The 25,184-nt window shown below is 49.7% G+C and overlaps 1 protein-coding gene across 1 annotated transcript in view; it reads right to left on the bottom strand.

The window, feature by feature from the left end:
- Nucleotides 1–375: 375 nt before the first annotated feature.
- The window catches only part of FIGNL2 (fidgetin like 2), a 49,969-nt gene continuing 25,160 nt past the window's right edge, over nucleotides 376–25,184 (bottom strand). Inside the window, exon 2 of the mRNA XM_054012535.1 lies at nucleotides 376–8,670. Coding sequence (XP_053868510.1) covers nucleotides 6,443–8,659 — 2,217 coding nt within the window. The 5' untranslated portion in view covers nucleotides 8,660–8,670 and the 3' untranslated portion in view covers nucleotides 376–6,442. The remainder of the gene's footprint in view (nucleotides 8,671–25,184) is intronic.

Consider the following 25,184-nt stretch of genomic DNA (forward strand, 5'->3'; position numbering starts at 1 on the left):
GTATTTAACTAGAATTAGTTTAAATTTCAGAACAAAGAGACATTTTGAATCAGGAAACTCCCGTTTTGTTTTTCAAATGCTGAAACAGGACATTCTGATAACGTGAAAACTTTTTTCCAACAGTTTTTTGAGCTGGGAAATTTATCAAAACCAAACAATTCCCATAAACAAATTAAATTTTGCTGAAGCAACATTTTTTGATGGGAAAACATCTCGTCGAAAAATTCCTGACCAGCTGTAACAATAGGATATAGATTCCTGGACCCTATTCCCGTGCTGTTACGGTGAAGATTCCAAATGCCACTGCGAATTTCCAAGAGAGAGCGGATGTAATTAATAATAAACTACATGCTCTTAGAGCCAAACATTTTGTTTTTCATGTAATCTCTTTAATACTGTGTAATACTTTTCTTTTTAAAATACAGTATTTTTTGAGGTAGACCATTACAGTTCAAAAGCATTTCTTTTCAGACATTAATAAGACATGAATTAAATACTTTCATGTACAATATGTTGCAAAATGAGGTAGAAATGGTTACAGAGGATGTACAAAGTCAAATATGATAATAAGAAAAAAGTCTTCAAAAATCCAGTACCACTTTTTGGAGGAGAGGTGAGACGGAGGGCAAGGAGGATGCTAAAAGGAGGTACATTTAAAAAATATCCCCAAGAGCCAGCTTTCTACAAAGGCGCTCAAGATCCCATCAAGTGAATGTGCAGATACACACGTACACAGGTGAACCTGAAAAAGTTCATGTAGATATCATAATATTTGGACATAGCCTCCCCCTGTGATGTCTCATGCGGCAGGAAAGAGAGATGCTTTGGCTATACTGAACATAACAAGGGATTCTTTGTTGAGGGTCCTGGACACAGACCCTTCAGTTCTCGCTGGCTCTTTAGCTCTCAGCTTGTGCGGCCTGCTGCCACAATCCTGGATCCCCTTAAATCCCAGCCTGGATTACAAGTCAGGGAACGTGCTGCTAACTACGCCACAGAGACATTGATATTTCTTGGGAGATTTCTCATCTCAGCGAGTGGGGTTATCCCCCATTTTACAGATGGGCAAACTGAGGCACAGAGCATGTTATAAAACTAATCCAAGGTCGCGCAGTAAACCCATGACACAGTCAGGGAATAGAGCCCAGAAGTCTTGGTTCCTTGTTGCCTCTTAATAGACAAACAATAAAAAACAGTTCCTCTTGTATAGTACTTCCAATTTCATATAAAACAAGATCGCAGAAACATTTTAAAAAAATCTTTCTAAAATTGTCTGGGTCATGTTATCTTATTGTATTTCAACCAGTTCATCCAATGTCTCTTACACATACGCCCTCCCCTTACCAACTGAGGTTATCCAGACCCCACTTTTAAAACTGGACACCCAATTTGTCCCCCAGCCATTCAAACCAGCACGCAGGTGCCTGAGTGTCAATTGGAGACCCTGACCATGACACTGGATCTCTTAAATTTAGTGGCCAAGTTTTGAAAACTGGCCCTACACAGTCAAACTTGATAAATTAAAAAAAGTTTAAAATCCCCTGCACCTTTTCAATCCTCTCCCTCCTCAGGGCTCCACTGTGAGTCAGCTCCTTCCCCCTTTGCTTTATTCATTTTCATGCATTACTAATCAAGGGAAGATAGACCAACCAGAAATCCTCTCCCCAAGACAGCCAGGTCTAGCCATCCTTAATTCTCAATGGGAAATCAGAAAGAGGACGAGGGGATGGCTGGAGCCAGATACCAGCGTTAAGAAAAATGAGTGGCTAGAATTTTACAGGGTCGATTCCTGCAGCCTACTGCACGTATGGTCTTGCTGCCCCTTTTCTTTCTGTGAGCAGCTGTTCAACCCTTGTAAGTGGACTGTAGCTAGGACCATTTCCAAACCACCAACGTATATAACAGGGAAAGTGCTGGGTTTGGGCAACAGCCCCAGGGAATTCCTGGTCATAGGGATATGGGTTGATTCCTGGCACCTGGGGACTTTTGGTTAATACAGAATGTAACTCAGACTTCAGCAAGAAGCGTCAGGAGCAGCTATTTCAGAGACTATCCCCTGGTTTGAGGGGCAAGCACATATTCCAGCAGTGAGTTGCCCAGTAAGTGCCACCCGTGGACACATCACTGCAGACAGCTCTCGCTAGCTGCTGAGCACTTCCTAGTTCTCTTTGCCATGATTTCGAAAGAACAAATGAAGAAACCGAGAGAGAAAAAGCAGGGGAGGCAGCACAAATTGAGCCCGGTTTGAAAAGTGCCCTGGGTCTCATCCAGTGTTTTGTACTAAGCCCTCGGAGATAACTGAGAAGAGCTTATTTAATGTGCCTCCTACATTATATACTCACTTAAGGGACTTTAATAGCCGTGGCTTCTGCTTTCTCAATGGTTAAATACAGCAGCTGTCAGAGAGAGGGAGCATCAGTCCTACGTTGTTAACAGTTGCCAGGGTTCTAGAATCCAACCCGCAGAAGGAGATGCCTCACAAGGAGGTGGTGGAAAGAGCCTAAAAGAAAGTGTGATTTTAGGATCTGAGGAAGCAGGGGAGGAGAATGAAGGAATGAATGAGAGCTGTGAAAACAATCCAATCCAACACAGCACACCTGCCCACACAAGGGACAATGGCACTTTTCACGTGGTAAAGCTTGTCACAGCAAGCAAAGGGCAGCGGAGAGCAGCAGAGTGAAGAACAAATAAAGGACAGTGCTATCCCTCTCCAGTTTCTGGGTCAAGTTGATTATTGCAAATTGAGACTAAGTTGGAGATCAATACAGAAAGTGAGACGGAACATCCGCAACATAAAAAGCAACAGAGCCCTGTTTGCACTCATCATCCAAAGATCTGATCCACCGTTCATTGAAGTGGACAGGGATCTAGTTCCATTTACTCAAAAGGGCTTTGAATTGGGCCCTACATCATTTTAGACGGTTGGTTTGGTTATAAAATAAATCTGCACAAAGCTAATGAACACTGGTTGTCACGATCACATCACTACTGTTCTGCTACTCGCTCTGATCCATCAGAGGCAGAGATGGTGCAGTTAGACTGAGTTACAAGTGAGCCTTTACAATGCAGATGCCCCTTTTAAAAAGATTTCCTTATCAGGCAGCTCCCAAGCTACTCCGAAATGAAGGATTTCGAGAAATGGTTTGGGTCGGGGACTGGGTCGTTGTAAGTTGGTGCAGGGACATAGCACGTTCTGGGTGCTAGTGTAAAAACCTCATTCTTTGTAGGGTGAAGGGGGGAAAGTTGCAATGCTAGCAGCAGAATCGTCTCATGAGACACATGGGCTCCGAAGTCAGTACAGAGAAGCAGCAAGCCCCTTAATAACAGCTCCAGCGGCTCCCTTATCACACCCCTGAAAACACCCTCCCACTCTCCCTGAGCAGTCAGAGTTCCTGGATCTCAGACTTTAGCATGCAAAACCTCTCAAGAAACTGGTTCTCTCAAATGCGACACCGACAGCTCTTTGGTGGGGATAAGGGGCACGATTGCAGTCCTGTAGACCATGAGCCAAGGGGTCTGTTCCCTCCCAAATTATCTGTTAAGAACATGCCTAGAGAAAGAAGCTAAGAGGCAGCCTTGGGTTGGCACCTGGCACAGGGCATTATTTGGTGTGAGAAGAGAATGGCTGTGATGAACACAGAGCCAGGGAGGGAACAACTGTGGTACCCCGGCTAGCTTCTCCCAACTGCCTTCCCCCAATAGAGCAAAATGAGCTAACTAAGGGAGTGGGAGTGCCTGGACTACACTGCAGCTATTCTCTGCTTCTCCTGGCCCAAAGGGGGCCATGGGAACTAAAGCACAAGTTAGAGCAGCCCTGAGGCTGCTGTAACTCACACTGGAGGATGTGCTGGCCCCTGAAAGCCCAGAGTGCAAAACTGGCTTAAATCCACCTTAACTCCACCCTCCCCCACATGCAGGGGTGGGAGTAACTAAAATTCAGGACCAGAGAATCTCCCAGTGCCCTTGTTAACCTGCCTCATCCTGCTCTGTGCCTCTTCCCTGCCCCAAAGTGGCCAGTTCTCAGCATTAGAAGTTCATTCTCCATTGGCCTTTTAGCTCTAGCCCTTTGGCTGCTGTTAAGCATTGCTATAGTATCCTAGATGAGCACAAACCGTGGGCTCCCACCCTGACGAGCTGACGCTCTATTACCAGGCAGTGGGACTTCAAGTGGCTGGGGGTTTGGCATTTTGTATTTCAAGTGCTTGGCTTGTTTTTGTAGGCTGTATAAAGGCAGCTCAGGGAGCCAGCCGGGGGCTGAGGTGACGCGAATCTCCATGTGGGTAAGAAGAATCGTAACAAGCCCTTCTGTTGGCTTCAATAGGGTTGGGATCGGACCCCTTCGTTCTGGGACGGTGGCAATGCCACTAGGCCAGTGGGTAGGATTCCCAGGGGGTCACAACGGTACTGCCCTGCCTTCCCCTACCGCTAACTGGGACATACCCATCTTCACTAGATGGAAGGAAAATGCCAGTATGGAAAAGCCTCTGCATGAGGAGACTGGGCCCTGCATTATTTCAGACCTACACACGAGCCTCAGAGGCATTAAAACTGGAGCCAGGAAGACACAAGAGAGATTTAGCTTTATCCCTCTGCCGTTGCTCTCGGCTCCTGTAGCCTAGGGGTGGGTTTGAGAGGCCATTGCCTGCAAACAAAGGCCCGGATCTGGCATGTTGTTCTGCACAGGGCAACATGATACGCCAGCAACACAACTTGCAGGATTGGGCAGTAAGAAATGGGCCCAGACCTACCAAATGGCACTAGTTTAACTTCCGCTGGTTTTTAAAAATGATTTAGTTAAACTGGTTTAAAGACAGCTCGTTTTGTTTCAGCTTCTGCCAACTCCTAACTTTGGGCTATTCCGAAATATGCCTGGTTTAAACAAAAAGATGAGCATCCACACAGAGGTTTGCACTGGTTTCATTAAATCTGTTTAAAATCTCACTCTTAACTAAACCAGTGCAGCGTTCTCCTGTAGATAAGGCCTTAAACACACAGTGCAGAAGTCTTTGCAGGTTAAAACTTGGTTCTCTAACATAGTTTTTCCTGTCCACAAAGGCAAAAATAAACCCTCTTACAACATGGTCAGGTCTTGACCACATGTTAATATGCTTACTTCTACAGCACAGGCAGGGTCCTTCGCTAGGATACGCAAGAAGAGGAAGTGGAGAACACAACAGAGAAACAAGCTTTGCAAACCAAGAAGTTGGGAATGTACCCAGTAGGTTTATCCAAAAAGTGGTACTAGCAACAGCTTTTAAACTACGGCACTAATACTCTCTTTTCCTTTGAAGACACGTTACTCCACCAAACACTACAATAACAATGTTTAAAAAAAATAAAATAAAATTATGGCATAATATATTGTGATAAGCACCTGAAATACATTCAACTTTCATCTTTGTAACAACTTCAAGTTTTTTTTTTTTCTTTCTTCTTTCTGTCATCCTTTTTTGGAAGCAAACACATAATGCAGCTTTGTATTGAGTTTGGCAAACTCTTAAGATCTTTTTTTTCCCCTTCCCTTTCTTGAGAAGATAAAAGAGTTTTTAAAAACACATTCGGGTTTGTCTGTTTGTTTTTTCTGAGGTAATTTTTTTCCTGAGTAGTTAAAAAGAAAAAAACAAAAAAATACTACATACATTACAAAAATAAAAATGAGGTCTAGTATATTAAACAATCTACATTTTTTTTACTCCAAAACCTTTCCTCCCTCCTCCCATCTCCCTGTGCCATTTATTCCTAATAATAAATTCCTCACAATGGCTTGAAAAGATGTTGATTTTGGGGGGGGAACAAGTCCTTAGTATGGCACAGTTCAGTACAGAAAAATTGCCCAAAATGCCACATCCAACCAGGGCTGGTTTTGTTAAATGATGGCTGAAAAATTTCTATTAGGAACAACAACAACAAAAACCAGGTCTCTGTAAATTGACCAGAGAGCTGTCGTATCACGCATGAGAAGGCTAAAACCAAACACATCTCCACCTGGCTGCATCCTTTACATTGCTGGTCTTAAAATGGATGAACGGGAAAGTAGACGAATAATAAATAGATTATCCTGAGTTCAGTGAGCGACTACTTCCAAAAACAAAAACAAACAAACCAAATCAGTCAAGTCCGACATAGAAAAGCCTGTAAAGGAATTTGTTTGTGTTCGGGTCTTTTCTTGGATCAAGTATTTCATCTTCAGATCAGCTTGGACATAGGAGAAAGACAAAAGACACTGACTGAATTCATGGGCGATCTGTTATTCCATCCTTAGCAGCTGGAGCTAGACCAGAGACTCCAGAGCAACAGAGCTTAACAAATACAAAATAATCCCCCCGAATCTTCCACTCAGAGGTCAAGCTGGCATTCAACCAACACCACCATCAACAAAAAAATGCCCCTGGAGTCTGAGGCTGAGGGCTTGGCTTCCCCAGCCCACCCCTTCCACGCGCCGTCAGTGCCTGGACCCGTACATTTTGTCCCACTCCTCGTACAAGTCCAGCTCCTTCTGGGAGACGGTGGGGCGGACTTTGCAGAAGGCGTTCTCGAAGTCTTTGTAGGAGGTGGGCTGCAGCTGGCCTGGCAGACTGTGGAGTTTGGTGGGGCCGGCCTGCTGGCATAGCTGGATGAGTTCGCTGCCTGAGTAGCTCTCGGTGTGCTGCACGAGGGAGGCCATCTCCCTTTCACTGAGGCAGTAGTTCTGCTGGGCCAAGGTGTGGTGGAGGATCTGCCGCCGGGCGATGCTGTCGGGCGGGGAAATGTAAAACCGCTTGGCGAACCTCCTCTGGGAGGCTTCATCCACATTGCTGGGCCGGGTGGTCGTCCCGATGACGACGACGTTCTGCTCGGCTGAGGTAGCTATGTTGTCCAAGTAGGAAAGCAGCTGAGACTTGAGGCCGCTCACCTGGGTGGCTTCTTCACCAGCGCAGGCCGCGAGGAGGGACTCCACCTCGGAGATGAGCACCACTGACGGCTGACGGCAGCTGGCCATGAAGAAGACTGTCTGCAGGATCTTCTCGGCCTCGCCCTTCCACTTGGAAAGCAGGGCCGTCCCGCTGAGATTCAGGAAGGTTGAGCCCAGCTGGGTGGAGATGCACCTGCTCAGCAGGGTTTTCCCTGCTCCACGAGGCCCGAACAGCAGGATGGTCCTGGGCGGCCGGCTCTCCCCAGTGTAGGCCCCAGGCCTCAGGATAGGCCACACCAGCTCTTCCTCGATGGCGGCTTTGACCGAGACCTGGCCGGCAATGTCCGTCCACTGGACGGGGGGGCTGCAGTCGACGATTTTGTTGTTCACCAGCTCTAGGATCAGGGGGTCTACGTTTTTCAGCTGCTCTTCCACAGGCTGGCTGCTGAACGCCTGCGGCTTGGCCTGCATCCCATGGGCGAAGGCACGGCCCTGCTCACCGCCTGCGCGCTCGCCATTGGCGAGGGGCGGGGTGAACTTCTCAAAGCTCTCCCCGGGCCTCAGAGGGGCTTCCCCGGCGCCGTACGGAGGGGAGACCAGGCCTTTCATGGGCTGGCTGTTGTACTTCCCTACATGCTCCTCCAAGGCCACGGTCGCCGCTGCTCCCGTCGGCCTTTTCCCAGCCTTGAAGGGCAGCTGGGAGGTCTCGGTGCTTCGGCTGAAGCTGTTGCCTCCACATTCGCCGTTGTCAGACATCTGGTATGGCGACTCAGGGGTGGACTTTGGTTGCTCATAGCTGTATTTCCTGTACCTGCCCTCAGCTTCGTCCTCCCCGCCGGGGATATCAAAGGCCTTTCGTTTCAGGGAGCCCCCCGAGTCGCTGCTGAGGGGGGGCACCGGGAGGGGGGGCAGGCTGGAGCTCTGGTAGCTATAACCAGGGATGCCTGGGGGCCGGGAGGAGGGAGGCGGTGGGGGGATGGGGGTGGGTGCAGCAATGCCCGAGGGCAGGTAAGAGGCTGACGGGTGCGGAGGGTGGATCCCCCCGTAGCCGGGCTGAGGCGGGTAGCTGCCTGAAGCGTAGTTGTACATGGGACCTGAGGAGCTGTAGCTGGGGACCAGTGCAGAGGAAGGGTGCGTGGGCTGCAGGAGTCCTGAGCTGTGCAGGGTTGACGGGTGGGGAGGGGGAAGTGCTGTAGAGGGCTGGCTGCAGTAGCCCGATGGCAGGTAGGTGCCACTGTAGCCTGAGGTATACTCCTGAGACGAGCCAAGGCCGCTGGAGCCGGTGGCTCCCCCACATGCGTTAGTGGGATAAATGGGGTCTGCGAGGTTGCCCGGGACAACAGGGGAGCTGCCAAGCCCTACAGGCCCGTTTCCTGGGGCAGAAGGAACGACCCCCTTGGAGCCAGACAGTCCATCGTGCATGGCACTCAGGGGGTAGGCACCGTCCGAGCTATGCGACATCGGCCAAGGCTCCACGTCACCTTTCTGCCCGTTGAGCGGCCCAAAGGCGCCATCCCCGTAGCTGTTCAGCACCGGCCTCTCGTAGGGCGAGTCCAGCACCCCCGAGTACTTCTCCGCGTACCTCTTGAGGAGGTTGGAGGCCGTCAGCGCGGAGATGTCGTCGTTGGCCCAGGCGTAGTTGAAGCGCTGCCGGCTGCTGTGGTAGAGGTCAGATTTGTGGGCTGGTGAGGAGGTGGTGGAGGAGACATCGAGGTGCTGCTCTGGCCACTGGTTCAGGGGCTGGGCATGCTCTGGTGTCCAGTGCATCTTCAACAGAGCTGGGGACAGGGAAACAGAGGTAGAAAGGGTTAAATATGGCCCTGGAGTAGAGCGGTCCTGCTGAAATGGAGGCAGGTTTAAACGTACGGGGCTCAGCACCCTGCCCTTCTCAGTCTGCGAAATGTAAAGAGGGTCCCAGCTACGCAATAGGGCTCCATGGGGTGTCTTCAGCACGGAAGAGGCCAAGAACCCCTCACCTAAATAAACCGTCCCAATCTCTAGAAGTGCAGAGCAGGCACAACTCCCACTAAAGTTCACAGGAGCTGAGGGCAATTAGCACCTTGGACAAGCAGGCCAGTGGTATTCCAGAGCCTGCCTTCAGGCACTAAAGTTTGAATATTTTAGCCAAAGGCTCCATGATGTTCATAGAGCCCCCTTTGAGGCTGGGTCGGCTTCTCTTTAGGAGAGTTTCTATGCCCTATGATGGGGGGAGGGGGAATCTTTTTTTTCCTAAACTGAATCAGCCTTCAAGACAAAAATGTTTAAGTTACACTGGGAAAACATTTAGTGACCCTCGCAGCCCCAATTATAACATTACCATGTGCCAAACCTGAGATTCGCCCCCTAGTGGTCACACGAACACCGAGCCCAGCAGCGTATTTCACTCTAAGTCCCTCTAGGCAGCACTTTGTGGTCAAGACAAGACTGCGGAACAGTATAGAACACACGGGACCAGGGCCTAGGAGGAGACATTCGCAGAGCTGATGGCTTGGCATGGATTTTACTTTATTCACACCGATGGGAACCATACACACAATTCCCTGCCTATCACTAATAATCACTGTAGTGCTTTACACTGCTAAGCCACTTTTTATCTGAGAATTTCAAAATATGACCACAAAACCCATCCAACGAATCGTGGATCATTATTATTAGTTCCACTGTAGTCGTGCTTAGAGATCCCAGTCACACCCAAAGCAAGACTCTGCAGGTACATCACAACAAGACAGACACTGCCCTAAGAACTCACCTGCTAAGTCAGAGTTAAGGTTGTTGTGACGAAATGTGCATTGACAGAGGATGCAACCAAGATCAGAGCGATGTAGCATGGTAGTTTAGATTAGCCCTTAGTCTGTTATCCTGGGCCTTGTGGGGCTTCACAACAGTGCAAAGCCATTTTAATGTGGTAGCACTTTGCACTGTCTTTGCACTGGTGTAAATGGCACGCAAGGGGCAGACCCCGGCCTGCATTTCTGCTCAGCTTGTTCTAAGGGTTAGAAGGTAAGTTTAGGACAGAACACAAAAGATTGGCGTCTCCTCCTCTTGGACATGCTGCCCTTCCCGCTTTACGCCAGCGGGAGCGAGAGGAGACTGAGCCGAAAGGGTCACAGCAGATACGGATTGGGGTGAAGATGCTGGGACCCAGATCAGAATTTGCTGGTCTATCGGGGTGCTGGCCCCTTGCTCAACACTGTCCCCGTGTACAGAGTAAATCACAACGCACTGGTTCATATCAGCACGTGGCTAAACCAGGCTGAACGACACAGACAGGCCTCAGGTTCCACCTCTCCTGACGGGTCGGACACTTCCTATGAATTATCCATGAGCCCATATGAATCCCAGGCTCCTTTCACCAGGCCCATTTGTCATGGGAAATTAAATCCATACTGTCAGGTAGGTGAAATATCACAAAGCTATTTTCTAAGAGCGGTGTCCTGCCTCCTGGCCTGGGGGAGGGTGGGTTAAAGAGACCCGCCCTGCAGCAGTGCTGGGACGGCACACGGCCAGTGCGAATGAGGGAGCGGAGACCCATTGGGCAAAGCAGCCCTAAAGAGAAGCCTTCCGCAACACAGCAGCTGCTCTGGTCCCCATGCTGTGGGTGAGTTGGGGGGGAGGGTTCCCACCTTCCGTGGAATCCACCCAGCCAAATCTGTTCATGCCGGGGGTCCGGGATCGGGCTTTTACAGAGCCAGCCTCCTTCATTGTGCTTCCTGGGGTGCGTGTGGGTAGGTGGGGAGAGAGGGTAACAAGTGGGACAAGCCGCCATGCCATAGACGCCGACTCCGTGGGTGCTCCGGGGCTGGAGCACCCATGGGGAAAAATAGTGGGTGCTTAGCACCCACCAGCAGCCCCACCCCCTCCCTCCCAGCGCCTCCCTCCTTCCACGACCAGCTGTCCAGCCGCATGCAGGAGGTGCTGGAGGGGCGGGGGAAGAGCAGGGGAGGAAGAGGCGAGGCTGGGGTGGAAGCTTGGGGGAAGGGGGGAAGTGGGGGCAGGGTCTGGGGTGGAGCAGGGGTCAAGCACCCCGCAGGAACAGAGAAAGTCGGCGCCTATGCGCCGTGCCGCCTAGCGTCGTGCATCCCAGAGGGATGTTTTTCACTCCAGGCACCTGCACGGGATAGCAACTCACACAGCTTCCAGCAGGATTTTACAGGGGCGGGAACCGAGTGGGCCAATCCTGAGAGGTGCTGAGCACCCTTGTCTCCTCTGGACTTTGCCGGACCCGCAGGACCAGGCCCTTTAGCAATATATAAATATGGGGCCCAATTGTGACATCACCTCCTTGTTTCACCTGGCGAACGCTAGTGATTGGGATCAACTGACACGTGCAGGAGGAGAATCAGACTAGTGGGGTCCCCTTGCAGGGTAACCGGGGCTCCTTGATAATGAAGCAGCCTTGAAAAAACAAAGCAGACACCTGTGCGCTAGCATGCAGCCACTGGCTTTACATGGCAAGCCCAGCGTTGGTGTCCTTGTGGAAGAAAATGCACCAGACCCTCACCGACTCCATGGAAATCAGTGGAGTTATGGCTGATTTCCACTAGCTGAGTGCCTAGCCCAGAGAGTTGGAACAGAATTTAGAACCCTGGATGGTGCGGTCTCTGAGCAGTGGGATACGGATGACACACATTGCATGGATCCACATACACACAGCAAGCTTCCCTGACACGGGTTTTACCCTTGTTTGACTCCATTGACTCGCCCCAGCAGCATGATTCAGGCCCACTAATTCTCCCCGGAATGGAGTGAAGGTCTCTGGCCCAGGAATGCACCAGGGAAAAGTGGCACACAATGGAAGAATCCAGGGCGAGCCGTGCTGGAGGAATGCGAACAGCACATCGCCCTTCTTTTGACTTAAGTGACTTTAATTGCATTGTTCTCCTTCTTCTGAGCTAATGAACAAAGACAGACAGGGAGCCTTGCTAAGTGCAAAGCAAATTCCAAAATTTCAAGGCCAGGAGAAGGGGGCCTTTGGGACGCTGATCATAGTGCATGGGCGCGCAGGCTCTCTCGCTCTCTCTCTGTTGTCCTTGTGTGTGTATGTTCTCACCACCAACCTCCACCCTTTCCCTAACTTCCCTCCCCCTTTACTCATTCACAAAGGCCTCGGGGGAATGCTAAAGTGGGGGGTGGCAGGGTTCTGGACACACCATTCACTTGCCTCTCTCAGCCTTTAAGCCACTTTGTGGCCGCAGTACAATTAGATTACTTAATGCTTTAATTGACTTATATGGCATTTGTGCTTCCACTTTGGATATCAAACTTACACAAGAGGATTTAAATGGCAGCTTTGCATGGCTTTATTTGACATCCTCTCTGCATTTACTTGCCATTATTAAAGCGCCACTGATAGGTAAACGGTCAGACAGAGACAGCAAAGGCAGCCCGCGGGAAAAGGACCCTTTTTTAATGAACACAAAGGCGAGTGCTTTCCAATAAACTTCCCTTCTTGCAGCTGATTTTTTCCAAGCACAACACTAAGTATGGTTGGAGGGGGGAGGAAACCATCCCCCTTCGATCGGGAGCACGAGGCAGCAGGAAGTGATTAAAAAGAAAAAGTGAATTTCAGGAGGAAGCATGAGACGTGGAGGAACAAGGAGGACATTTTTAAAAAGACAGAACAAAGTACCAGGCCCTCGAGCGTTATCGTTGAATCACGGTAACCCATTAACCAGGATTGCGCAGGGCTGGGTCCCAGGGAGATCCAGCCAACGGCTCAAGATGCACCGTCAAGGCAGCACTGCTGCAGAGACATCAGAAAATAGGAGCCGCATTAGCAGCGCTGCCTTGATTGTGACTCTTTATTATTTATTATTGGTGCTGCAGGAAGGCTGAGAAGCCCCAGTCACGGACCAGGACCCTGCTGTGCTGGGCGTGGTGCAGACAGAAAAAGACAGAGCTTACAGCAGTGCATTGTGTGCTGAGCACTCTACACTCCTGCTACATCCACAAGGACCCGACCCTTGGCAGGACTGGGCCCTTGAAGAGGCACCAACAACATTTAGGCCCCCTCCCCAAAAATCCCTAGACGGAACTACACAGAAATCCTCTAGAAATGCCGCATGTCTCCTGCCTAGCTAGAGTTGGGTTTTAATTGTGTGAGCGGGTTTTCCCCATTGATTGCAACAGAGGAAAAGGGCATATTATAAAGTGATCAATGGTCTGATGCATACTGCCTTTGATCCACAAAACCCAACTCTGGCGGTGCGGAACAGCGAACTGTGCCTGCAAAGGACATGAGCCCATAAAGCAGCCTCGATACATGATTTTTACTCCGCTCTGGGCCGAAAATCTGATTTAAAATGTGGAGGACAGGGAATATATTACATACATGGTCCTATAGCACTGCCCAGGGAAGACAATACATAGGAGTCTAAGGAAAGTGCATTTTGGGACCTAATCAAGTGGATTTACCTTAGATTATTCTATCGCCAGGGTATCTGGGGTTAGGGACTCTCTCACTGCGTCTTTGTACAGCACCCATCACAGTGGGGCCCCAGACTGTGCATTACTCTAAAACAAAGAATACTAATGAGCTCTGATGGCATGGACTGAGTCCCTTCCTTTAAGCTGGGATATTGCTCATAGACTCCCCGGCCATATATTTTAATAACCTTCAAGAGACAAAAGCCATGTCTATCTCCCGAGGTTCTCCTTAGAGCGCCAGTTTCTCTGCTGTCACGTTCTCTCTCTTGAGGCAGGGTGGCCCCCAGCCCTGTTAATATCACATATGTTTGTACAGAACGTGCATATAATGCACTGATACTATAGTAGATGTTGTTCCAAAGTTTGTTCGTTCTTTCTTTCTAATTTCAAATAGCTGGAAAACGCATGCACTGTTTTCAAGTTCTGCCTTACAAACACCAGAGCTCAGATTCGCTGAATGAATTGCTTAATCAGAAACGTAAACTCATCGTTCCTAATATCGAGTGATCAGCTTAAGTGGTAATTTTCTCTCTTGCATCCATCCACTTATTTAATGTAGAGAAATATGGATCTGGCAATTTTTCAAGTTTATGACCAGAAGACTTCTAGTATCTGCCCCCTGCCGAGTAAAATGATTAGATAGAGCTGGTTTGGGGTTACAAGGAAAATACCACACAAATGATGACAAGGGGCATTAAGGAAATTAAGTTCTTTGAGGGAGGGCATTGCTTTTCCCCACAGAATCGAGCAATGCAAAAGCCCTAGCCTATGTCTTTCCAAACACGGCCAAAGACACAAGGAAATTGCATCTAAAACTGGAAGTCTCTCTCCACGACCCCATTTCCAGAGAGTGACTGTTTTACAAATGAAATAATAGATTTTCATTCAGGGGATCATTTTGTCACTCAGGGGTCATCTACACTGCAGAAAAAGTGAGTCCTTAATTCACGTGAGCTACTTTGGGAGAAACCAGCCCTGAAGATGCAGCAACTCTGTTTTTAACTTTGGTTAGCGCCCCCTAGAGGGGAGCAGGGGGGTTAATTCGAGTTGTTAACCTGAGTTAAAAGCTGTCTCTTTACTGCTGTTTTAACCCGCATTAGCTAACCCGAGTTTAGAACACAACTTTTTTACCCTTGGAATAATAGTGAAGGGATTATTTTGCTTCAGTTTGTGTTGGATTATCAGAATGTCTCACTTAGTCCGTCTGAGTTTTAACACTTGGGTTCAGGGCTCTGTATTCTGGGCCATGTTTCACTGACTTTATGTTTAATTCTATTTCATTTAGATAGCACCGAGCGAGGTGTAAACACCTCCAGGGACTTTTGGGCACAAACCCCTCAGAGCTGGTCTACACACAAACTGGTTTTAATTCACTCCTTTTGTTATTTTAGTGCAAATGTGGAGAAGCCGAGTGGAAGCAGGACAGTTTATTACAAATTAAGAGTGTCTCTAAGCAGACTTACAGAGAAATAGCTCAAGGTGTGAACCCAGGTGGTTGTTTTGATGCAGGTTTGTTTGTGTTTGTGCACATGCGTGGGTATGCATGTACACCAGCCCTACGGCATTCACGCCCAAAGCCCTTAAAAATCAACGACTCCCACCATTTATCATTTATTTCTTCAAATGTTATCAGAACGTGTCAGAGACTTGTTCAGGAACAGACCCAGGGTCAGGAATGGTGAGCAGTGGCTCTCAGCCAGTAACTGTAGGTCTTACTAAGAGGTCAGAAGTGTGTGGGCAGAAACTGGTATGTGTTTATGTGGCTTACGCCTCTGAAGGACAAACCAGGTCCCAATCCTGCAGCAGCACCCACACTTGCCAATCCCTGCATGTCCAGGGAGGCAAAGGTGATGGATTTATAGAAGCACAGAGAAAAAAATATTTTTTATGCGGCTGTTTGCGGAGTTGCTCCATGCCTGGAACTGACTGATTTCCCAGGAATTCCTCAAACACAGGGTGGCTGCAGGATCGGGATCTATTGCAGAGGTGGTTTTCCAAGCACAAAGTGGATCTGATTTTCCCAGAGCATCTTTTCAACTGCACACACCCAATATTTGCACACGCAAAGAGGACTGCCTGATTCTATTCTAATTACTTGCTCTGTGCTAGTGCACGGAGCAGAACTCCTTTGTGTTAGGTGTTGTAGACACGCAGAACAAAGTTTCTGCAGGCAAACTTCAGAGGCTCTGGAATTTGGCTGGTGTCAGAATTATTGTCATCATGAAGTGTAGTTATACTGAGTATCGGTGTGAAGAGCAACACAAAACACAACTAAAAAAAACACAAAGGGAAAAATGCAGCCATACGCTCTGTTTAAATGTGGGGTTTGAAAGGCATTTGGGGAAAGGGCCAAAGCAAAAACTAAAACCAAAACCAAAAATGCCCTTAAAAATAAGGAAAGCGAGGGCGGGAAGGAGGGAGGGAGTGGGGGCCAGGGCTGGCAGGCACAGAAGTTGTCATGGGTTTGAAATGTAAAGTGAATAAGCTTTCAGAGCAGGACAGATGTTTCAATGCTCCCCTTCGGCAGTGTGAGAAAATTACTGTCCAGTGACCAAATGGCATGTCAGTTTCCCACCCTCCCTGCTTCTCCATTATCTAAGGCACAAGACAAAAGGAGGGAGGGGGGCTGGGCAAAGGAGAATCCTATTGTTCCCCGGCGCACTAATTATGGAAATCTTGTTAATCTATTCAGCAGCAACGCTGAACTGGGCTTTTGTTAGGGGGCTTTTTAACTGTGCACAACGAGGGTGCACAGAGAGTGTCCAACTGTTCAGTGTTTGAGGTGGGGAGCGCTCTGTCCCCCCCCCCCCCAACACCCCCTTTACTGCTCAGCCTGGGCTGCTGCCCTGATCCACCAGCCCTCTGTGTCCAAACGGAAAAATCCCGGGCGCGTTACTTCACAAACAGCCATGAGGCTTTACTCCCCCTGTCCAGCCCAAGCAACAACCGGCCCTGGCGGAAGGCCCACAATGCAAACCCCTCAGACGATCTAATAACCCCCCTGTATGCCCAGCCTGGGTTTTTACATACACACACAACATGAATATTTGCGCACACATACAACACACAGCTCTACACACTAGTACACTGCACAGAACGTGTACACACACACTAGACCAACACCCACAGTGGCCCAGATCCTCATCCAGTGTAAACTGGGGTAGTTCCATGGATGTTAGTCACACTGACTGAGGCTCTGGCCCTATTGATGCTTTGTAGTACACAGCCTCTCATGCCCCTAAGAGCAATCCGACGGCCAGGGACTGGATCTGCAGAGCTCCCTCGAACTGAAACCTGGAGCCGCTGGAGATCGGCTTCCCCATGGAAATGCTGAGCGCCGCGTTTCTAGTGAAAACGAACGAGTGACATTAGAGGAGGAGGGGGAAGGGAGGGAGCAAACCCCAGGGAAGATGAAAGGGGGATTGGAAAGCAGGCAACGCTGATTACCCAACAGCAGAGGCACGAGGGATTATATTCCACAGGGCGGGTGAGACTGAGAGCAACACGCACACAAAACAACAATAGTAATAAAACGTGGCCTACACGGGTCTCAGAAAGGCTTTGCAAATAATGAATGAAACCTCACAACCTCCCCATGGAAGGGCTACAGGGGGATCACTTTGCCCACCACTGAAAGGCAGCCCCCTCTGGAGAAACAGGATGAGATCAACGGGGCCACTAGGGTTAACGCCCTGCCCTGCTATGGGATCTTCAACGGCCAGGAGTGACCACGTCCTCGGCCTGCATCTCCCCTGGAAGATACAGCGACCCAGCAGCCCGGTGAGGAACCAGTTCGGTGCAGACGCCGAAGGCAGAGATGGGGGAAAATACAACAGCAACCCCCTCAGGCTGAGAATCGCAGAGTGACAGGATCTGAATCCAATCTGCATCTGGCTGAGCAGTGGGGCGGGGAGGGGGCACACGAGCCCCTTTAAAGATCACCGAGGAATGAGATACAAAAGGGGACGCATGCCCCTCAGATGATCTCCCTTTAGTGACCACCCCTCACCTCTCTGCAAAACCAGTCCAGCTCCAGGAAAACCTGACCACTGCTCCCTCTAGCGTTTATGGGGAGGAAAAAACCACTGCTTCTCCGCTGGAACGCAATACCCTGGCAATCGGAGAAGAGAAAAACTCCAGTCCCTAACACAGCGTACAGCCCTGCAAATCAGGCAGCAGGATAAATAATCACCACCCCAGATGGAGGGTTAAAAAAAAAAAAAGGTTCATGAGACTAATCGCTATCAACTAGGACAAGCAGAGCTCCTGCTTCATGGCATCAGTTGGCTTATGGCATTACAAAGGGGCAGGGCAGATATTCTCTCTTTCCCAGGTCACATCTTGCTGCGAGGCAAGATGCCAGACTCCCTGACCCATTGGTGTAATCTGGGCTGGCAAATGGCATGTTTATAGGATTACAGAATCGCTAGGATCAAACAGGATATCAGAAACAGGAAGAGCCCAGCTGGAGTTTGGGGCAATTAACATGTAAATGTTAGACCCAAACAGTGCACAGAAAATGAACACTGCACCAGACGATTTAACACATCCCCCCAGTGCCGGACAATTCAGAGCTGGGAACAGGCCACACCCATCCTGAGATGCGCCGGTGGGACAGCAAGATTTGAGCTGCAAGTTACATAACCTTTAGTTTCTTCCTGCTCCCCAAAAGCAAATCGACGTGCAGCATTTCTTTACAGTGGTAACAAACCCTGGGGCTAGGTCTACACTACCCGCCTGAATCGGCGGGTAGAAATCGATGTCTCGGGGATCGAATTATCGCGTCTCGTCGGAACGCGACAATTGATCCCCGAATCGACGCGCTTACTCCACCAGCGGAGGTAGGAGTAAGCGCCCTCGATGGGGAGCTGCGGAGGTCGATTTTGCCGCCGTCCTCACAGCGGGGTAAGTCGGCTCCGATACGTCGAATTCAGCTACGCTATTCGCGTTGCTGAATTTGCGTATCTTAAATCGACCCCCCCCTGTAGCGAAGACCTACCCTCGGTCTTTGGCTTTCCCTGTACGGGCACATGCACACTAGACACTGATCTGTTCCAGGTTCTCTCATCACCACGGTATCTAAAATCCCAGACCAGCTGCATAGCAAAGCGCCCACAAAATGTGATGCAGTTGGCCCCACCTACGTGAAAGAAATTCACATGGATGTAAACGCATCTACACAGTTAGGCTCATACAAACCCTAAGAGCTTGTCTACGTGGCAAGTTACTGTGCAGCAAATCAGGGTGTGAATCTACAATGCACCATCTTGTCATGCAGTAATGTGCCGGACAGGCAAACCCTTGGTAGTGCAGCTTGTTGTGGTGACATACCAACATAAGCCCCATTTTACAGCAGTACAGCACGTCCACACTAGGTGTTTGCGCTGGTTTAGCTACACTGCCAAGTCTTGTGGCAGCTGCATCAGGGTAACTCCCCAGCCGTGAGCTGGGCTCAGCTGCTGCAGGGCCTCTGCCCTGTGATCTGTCACAATGCCTCAGCGCTCTGCTCTCCTGTGGCGACTGAGGTCTAAAAGCACTTTACACACATGGATGCACTAACCTTCCCAACGCCCCTCTGGGGCCGGTCAGTATTACAAACCTCATTCCAGAGCTGGGGAAATGACTCACCCAAGGTCACCCAAGTAGCGGGTGGCATCATTAAACCTTAGGCGCGGTTTAAAAAATGGATATGTTTCCGGCACCATTGCAACAAAACTCTCTCACACCCTGGGCCTGATCCTGCTCTCACTCATGCTGGTGTAAATCAGGAGTGATTGTCACTAAACAGAATTTTTAATTATGCAGGGAATTTTGCAGAAAGGGCAAAGCTTCCTGTCTGTGCCAGTCTATTAAAAGGAAACGTTTTCCATCAATATCTCCCCAGCAGCTATAAGCCAACGGGTGGCTGGGATGTGCAAAAGCCATGTTTTTTCATCCTAACACCCTAATATTCTTCAGGTTTGTTTAAAAAAAATAAAGTTCTGTGTTTAATGGCCACTTATCCATAACTGCAAGTATGAAAACTGCACCACCGCCTTCTTCTACCTCCCTTACAACGTGGAGCTGTATCTTCAAAGTTTCATCTCTGCACCCCGCTTTGCCTCTCCACCAGCACTACAGCATACAGTCTCCTCCACAATCACCCAGAAGATAAAGAAAATAAAGATAAACCTGTTATTTCAAACACACCCACTCCTCAGTATTCTGAAGACATGGTGTCAGCGCCTCCAATGGTGTTAATCAGCGTAACTCCACTGAAGTCACGGCAGCTTCTCGGATTTATACCAATGGAGCATCTGGCTCCAAAACAGATGCGGAAGTACTGGAGGTGAACAGAGCAGAGTCCAGTGTTTTACTTTTATATATGGCCGTCAACATTATGTTTCGTGAGACCACCCCCAAATATATTAGAGCAGACTGTATGTCAGTTATTGTTCAAATGCAACTGGCAGAAAAACAAAACAAAAAACACACCCTTACTGTATTCTTATAATTAAAACTATGAATACATTAAAAAAAATTTGCAAAAGAACTGGAGAGGTTAGATGTTAAACCAAAAAACCAAACAATAACAAATCCGAGTCATGGGAGCTGATTTTTTGCAATCTGGTCTGTTGCTATGAAATGAACTCCACGGTTTACAACGCTGGATATCGAGGTACAAATTTGGCCTGTTCACCAAATCCATCAGGGATCTGCTTCCCTTTGTCTCCTGCATTGTCCACCCCCTCCTAAGTGATGTTGACAAAAGGAAAGGATGGTTTTCCAATCAAAGCAGGGTCAATGTACATATGTTAAAAGGATTTAGGCTAACTCCAATCACCCCCAAGGAGCCGCCGCTGCCCAGAACAGGGCTCCCTCGGTGAGCCGAGGGCTCTGTAGTGTCCACTCTGCCCACTCATATATCAAGCGCAGAGCAGCTGGACAACACTACAAAATGGAGACTGACCAATAGGCCATTTCCCATCTGTGCCGTTTCAGTATCCGTCCGGCAAATGAAAAATTAACATGTATCCATTCGGACTGGTGGCAGCTGAGCCGCACCCATCTGTCAGGCCGAGACCAGATAATCTTAGCTAAACGTAGCTCAGAGAGAGCGAGAGACCATGCAGAACCGGGGATGGGGCCGCATCTGGGAATCCATCGGACTAGAAGCTATTGGTGATTAAACACAGAGATTGTTAATAAAGCAATAAGGAAATAATAAATAATGAATTTTAGGAATGTTGTTCCAAGCTCCAGAATTTTAAACTGGATTGGGAGGTGGGAAAAAATCCCCCCCCCCCACCCCAAAAGCCCAGAAGTGAATAAAAAAATGTGAGAAATCAGCTGTCAGTGTCACCAGCTCTTGTGATTTTTGGCATATTTCTTAACGCTCCATCTTCTGGACTCAAGTGATTGTGAGAATTCCAGCTTTTGTTTGAACTTTTAAAAAGAAACGTTCTAGCCGTCCTGGTGGTGGGGTAAGGCTTAAGGTCACAAACCCTTGTGCTTCAACAACCAGGATGCAAATAAAAACCACCTCAAAATTATTATTAGTTTGTAAAATCTCATGATTTTTGAAGCCTGCCTTGTGATTTTTAGATGCTTGGCAGTACAGAGGTGTCATAAATCACCTATTTTCCTTTGTTTGTACCTCAAACTGGAGTCGAACTCACACGAGCTTTAGCCCAAATAACGGACGCAGGCACGGCTTCACCGGGAGCCTGACACACGCAGCCCAGGACGGACTAGCCCTTCGGAGCAGTTAGAAGTAAATCGGCAGTCCCGATCACGTGCATTTTAAAGGAATGCCGCCAATACTTGCGCCATTGGTGCTGCTTGCTCACTTTGCAACATTTCATGGGACAATGAGAGGAGACTTATAAGTTAATGTACAATACCGCGTTAGTATAAAACCAGTGCAATTCCATCAACTGAAATGGAGTTAATGCCAGATTTAAACCAGTGCAAGTGAGGGTTAAATCAGACCCACTGAGATTTATTGGTCTCTCATTTATCCTGGTGTAAATCAGAAGTAACTCCACCGTAAACAAGACTCAAAACAGACCTGCTGTTTCCCGTCACTTGCCATTTCCTGGTTCTCCTGCACAAGCCCAATGCTGCAGAGTTTGGGATCTCAAACATACAGGAAACACAAAGGACCAGGTCCTCAGCTAGTGTGAATGAAACTGCACCCATTTACCCCAGTTGAGGATCACAAGGCCCCAGTCCTTTACTCAGGTATAACTGCATTGTCAACGTTGTTACAGAAACAGAAAACTGGTCTAATATGCTGGAGAAGCAGACCCTGAATATTGGGTCTAACCCAGCGGGTCCCTGCAATGCAGCTTGGCAAAATTCCACTTGCCTGAGGCATATCATGGCTTTCTTGGTGCGCGTTCTGGTGGAGGCCCGGCAAGTAGACGGTGTCTGGCCTGGCAAATTTTCAGCATGACATTGCAAGGTTGTTGCTCTGATTCCTTCTTATTTTCCGGCAGGAAGTTTGCAAACTCCGCCGTTTTCATAGATTCATAGATTATAGGACTGGAAGGGGTCAGCCTCTAACCCCAGGTAATCCAGCTGGGTGGGGCTGGCATGGCTCAGCTGACAAGAAGCCACATAAAAAAGGCTGAAATGGAGGATTTGGGTGGAAGTACCCATCCGGAAAGCACTAGATCAAGTCTGGGAGACGCACTGCCCTGGGGCTCAAGTTTCTACACACGGTTATTTACAAGCAGGCTTTGGAGAGTCCTGAAAATTAGAAATATCAAAGAAGAGCAGCCCAATGCAGACGGAAACGGGTCCCGGCAGTTCACACAGACACCGAGGCTTACAGCTGTCCCAGATCACACTAGAGCCAGGGCAAGCACGTGGGATGTGGAGACCGGGCAGACTGTGGAGGGCACAGAAGGGCATTAGGAACCCGAAACCCACCCTCATGCAGATGGGCCAGGACAAAGATCAGGCCCCACTTACGTCCCATGGACGCCCTATTTTAAAAGCATCCGGGGACAGGTAGCCGGGGCAGCTTCGGCGACTCCTTCCCTGGGAGACAGAATGAAAAGATGCTCGGTAGCTGGTAATGCTGAACACTGCAGCTGGCCTGCTTTAAGACCGAGGCTGCTGGATATCGCAGTCCCCAGATCAGCTAACGGCGGCCACGCACACGCATGCGCCTCTGAGGGCGGGATCGGGCCGGAGGGCTGGAGCAGGAAACCAGTTCCTGGAGGCCTTGTCTCCACAGAGCTTTTTCTTGGTACTGTGCTTCAGCGGCACCCACTGTGCCTGCCGCTGAAGCCTTTGACAGTGCCGAGTTTCACGGCACAGTTCAAGGAGGCAGCCCGTGCTCCGCCACAGAACCACGCAGCGCGGGGTCAGCCGACACAGCTGCGTTCCAGATTCTCTAGTAGCCACACACACGAAGGACAATACCAGGGGCTAAACTCACCATCCCCAGCCCGCCCCACTGCTCGTGCAGCAGGCAAACTGCCCGAAGGGTGCAGCTGGGGATTTCCAGTGCCTAGAGGAAACCCTGAGTGGTGTTAAGCTGGCACTGCCAGATCTGTGCCACTCACTTGGCTGCCCTCCCAGCCGGAAAGATGGTGGAATGGCTCATAGAGCCATAGAATATCAGGGTTGGAAGAGACCTCAGGAGGTCATCTAGTCCAACCCTCTGCTCAAAGCAGGACCAATCCCCAACTATTTTTTTTTTTTTTGCCCCAGATCACTAAGTGGCCCTCTCAAGGATTGAACTCTCAACCCTGGGTTTAAGCAGGCCAATGCTCAAACTACTGAGCTATCCCTCCCCCGTTACTGAATGCAGAGCAGGTTTCCCAGGCTGGCCCAGTAGCTCAATGTGTGTCCATGCCCTGTTCCCAGTAGGGCACGGGGCACCTTCTCCATCCCCATGTGCCTTGCACTCTGCTCCTGGCTGGCAGCTCTGCTTTGAGAACTATCTGCCTGCAGATCCCTGTCCAGTCTCCCCAACGGACTGGACTCACACGCCTCTCGATTCACCCACGTCTCCTGGTGCCACCAGGGTTACTCCCCAGCACATGGGACGGAGACTCCACCGCAGGAGGCTCTCGGATGGGGCAACCACAGAAACCTGAGCAAGGGGTGGGAGGAATCTCAGAATTTGATTAGCTCTCAGATCCCAGCGAGGCCACCCCAGTTCCAGGGACTCTGATGGGGCCAGGATCCGCCTGAGGACGGTATCCCTTGATGGACATTCCAGCCCCTGAAGAGAGACGAGGTCCCCAGGGCATGGATCTGACATTATGCCCGAGATGCACAAGGCCTAACCCCAAACACCCCATTTCAGAGGATTAAGTTAGAGAGAGGAAAATCCATTTCTAATCAGCAAAACAATTTCCCCAAACAGACGTGGCCTCATAAAAAGGTCAGAAGGTCAGATTAACTCAATTGGCACACAATCGGCACAACGATGACCGAGCTCTCCACAGAACCCAGAGGCGGCAGCACCCCTGGGCATGTGCTGTATGGGGCAGGGTGGCACCAGTGCCTAGCGACATCTCCAGGGGCCAGGCTTCCAGCTGGCATACGTGCAGGGCCGGCTCCAGCATTTCTGCCGCCCCAAGCAAATCGCGATCGGCGGCGGCGGCAGTTCAGCGGCAGGTCCTTCACTCCTAGAGGGAGTGAGGGACCTGCCGCCCCCGAATTGCCGCAGGTGCTGCCCCTCTCCCTTGGCCGCCCCAAGCACCTGCTTGTTACGCTGGTGCCTGGAGCCGGCCCTGCATACATGGAGGTAGCTCTGCTAATGGCAATGAAGAGTTACACCAGCTAAGGATCTGTCCCTGGGCCTTTATCCTGACCCCAGCGCACTGACGGGGCCAGACGCTAGACTGCAGACAGCTGAGAGCTGGTAGTTCGGATAAGCAGCCTGGCTGCATCTCCAAACTATGCAAATCTCCTTGGTCTGCAAAACCGGCAGCTGCTATCTGAGCCACTTGCTTCTTGGGCCAATTGTTAAACCAGAACTGCCCTCCAAAAACACGTCCATCGCTCTGCTCGGAGACTTCCAACCTCTGGTCACTGGACAGCTTGCATTGTCTCTCTGAACCATGCAGCTTGGACTGCAAGCCACGTCTTCCCGTATGCCCCATACGGCTCCATGCACAGCGAGGGGGCACTCGGCTGTGACTAAGGGACCCACAACTTAGTACGATCTTGAGACACCAGTGGGCACGGTGGGAATCCAGCACCCCTCAGAATCAGGCCATCCATAGGCACTGGCATGGCCTAGAGCCGGACTGCGAGTCGGGGGATCTAAATCCTATTTCCAGCTCTGCCACCGACTTGCTGCGTGCCCTGGGGCAAGTCATTTCCCCTCTCGCCCGCCAGCTGATGCACCATTCGAGTCCTGCTTACCCCTCAAATCAGAGTTTTGCCAGACCCTTCTGGACAGAGGTTAATTTTATCCCAGAGGCAGAAACTTGGTAGCAGGCAGAGGCAGGAGGATACCTCGGAATGGATCCTTCATGGGGAAAATATCATCACACTGAAAACCCTGACGTATGTAATAGCCATGTAAACCCAGCAAGCCCTTCAAAAACAGGCACAAGAGCACACGACACCCAGAGAAGCCCACACTAACGAAGTGACACGCACCAGAACACATCTTCACCAGCAAGCACTAGGGACCAGCGGAATAGGGGATATTGCCTCGGGAATTCAGTGGGAATTAAAAAGGCAAGAAACCTCATGAACAATGAAATGGCTGCAATGTGTCCCCACGGCCTCGTCTATACACTCTGCACTGGTTTAGAAACGGATTTGGTTAAATTGGGCAGAGATGGTCTAATTCAGACGCCACACACTTGCAGTAAATGCAATTGACGGCTCAACTGATCAGATGTTTTTG

This window comes from Malaclemys terrapin, chromosome 23, assembly GCF_027887155.1.
Source record: "Malaclemys terrapin pileata isolate rMalTer1 chromosome 23, rMalTer1.hap1, whole genome shotgun sequence".
In the NCBI taxonomy this organism is placed as follows: Eukaryota; Metazoa; Chordata; order Testudines; family Emydidae; genus Malaclemys; species Malaclemys terrapin.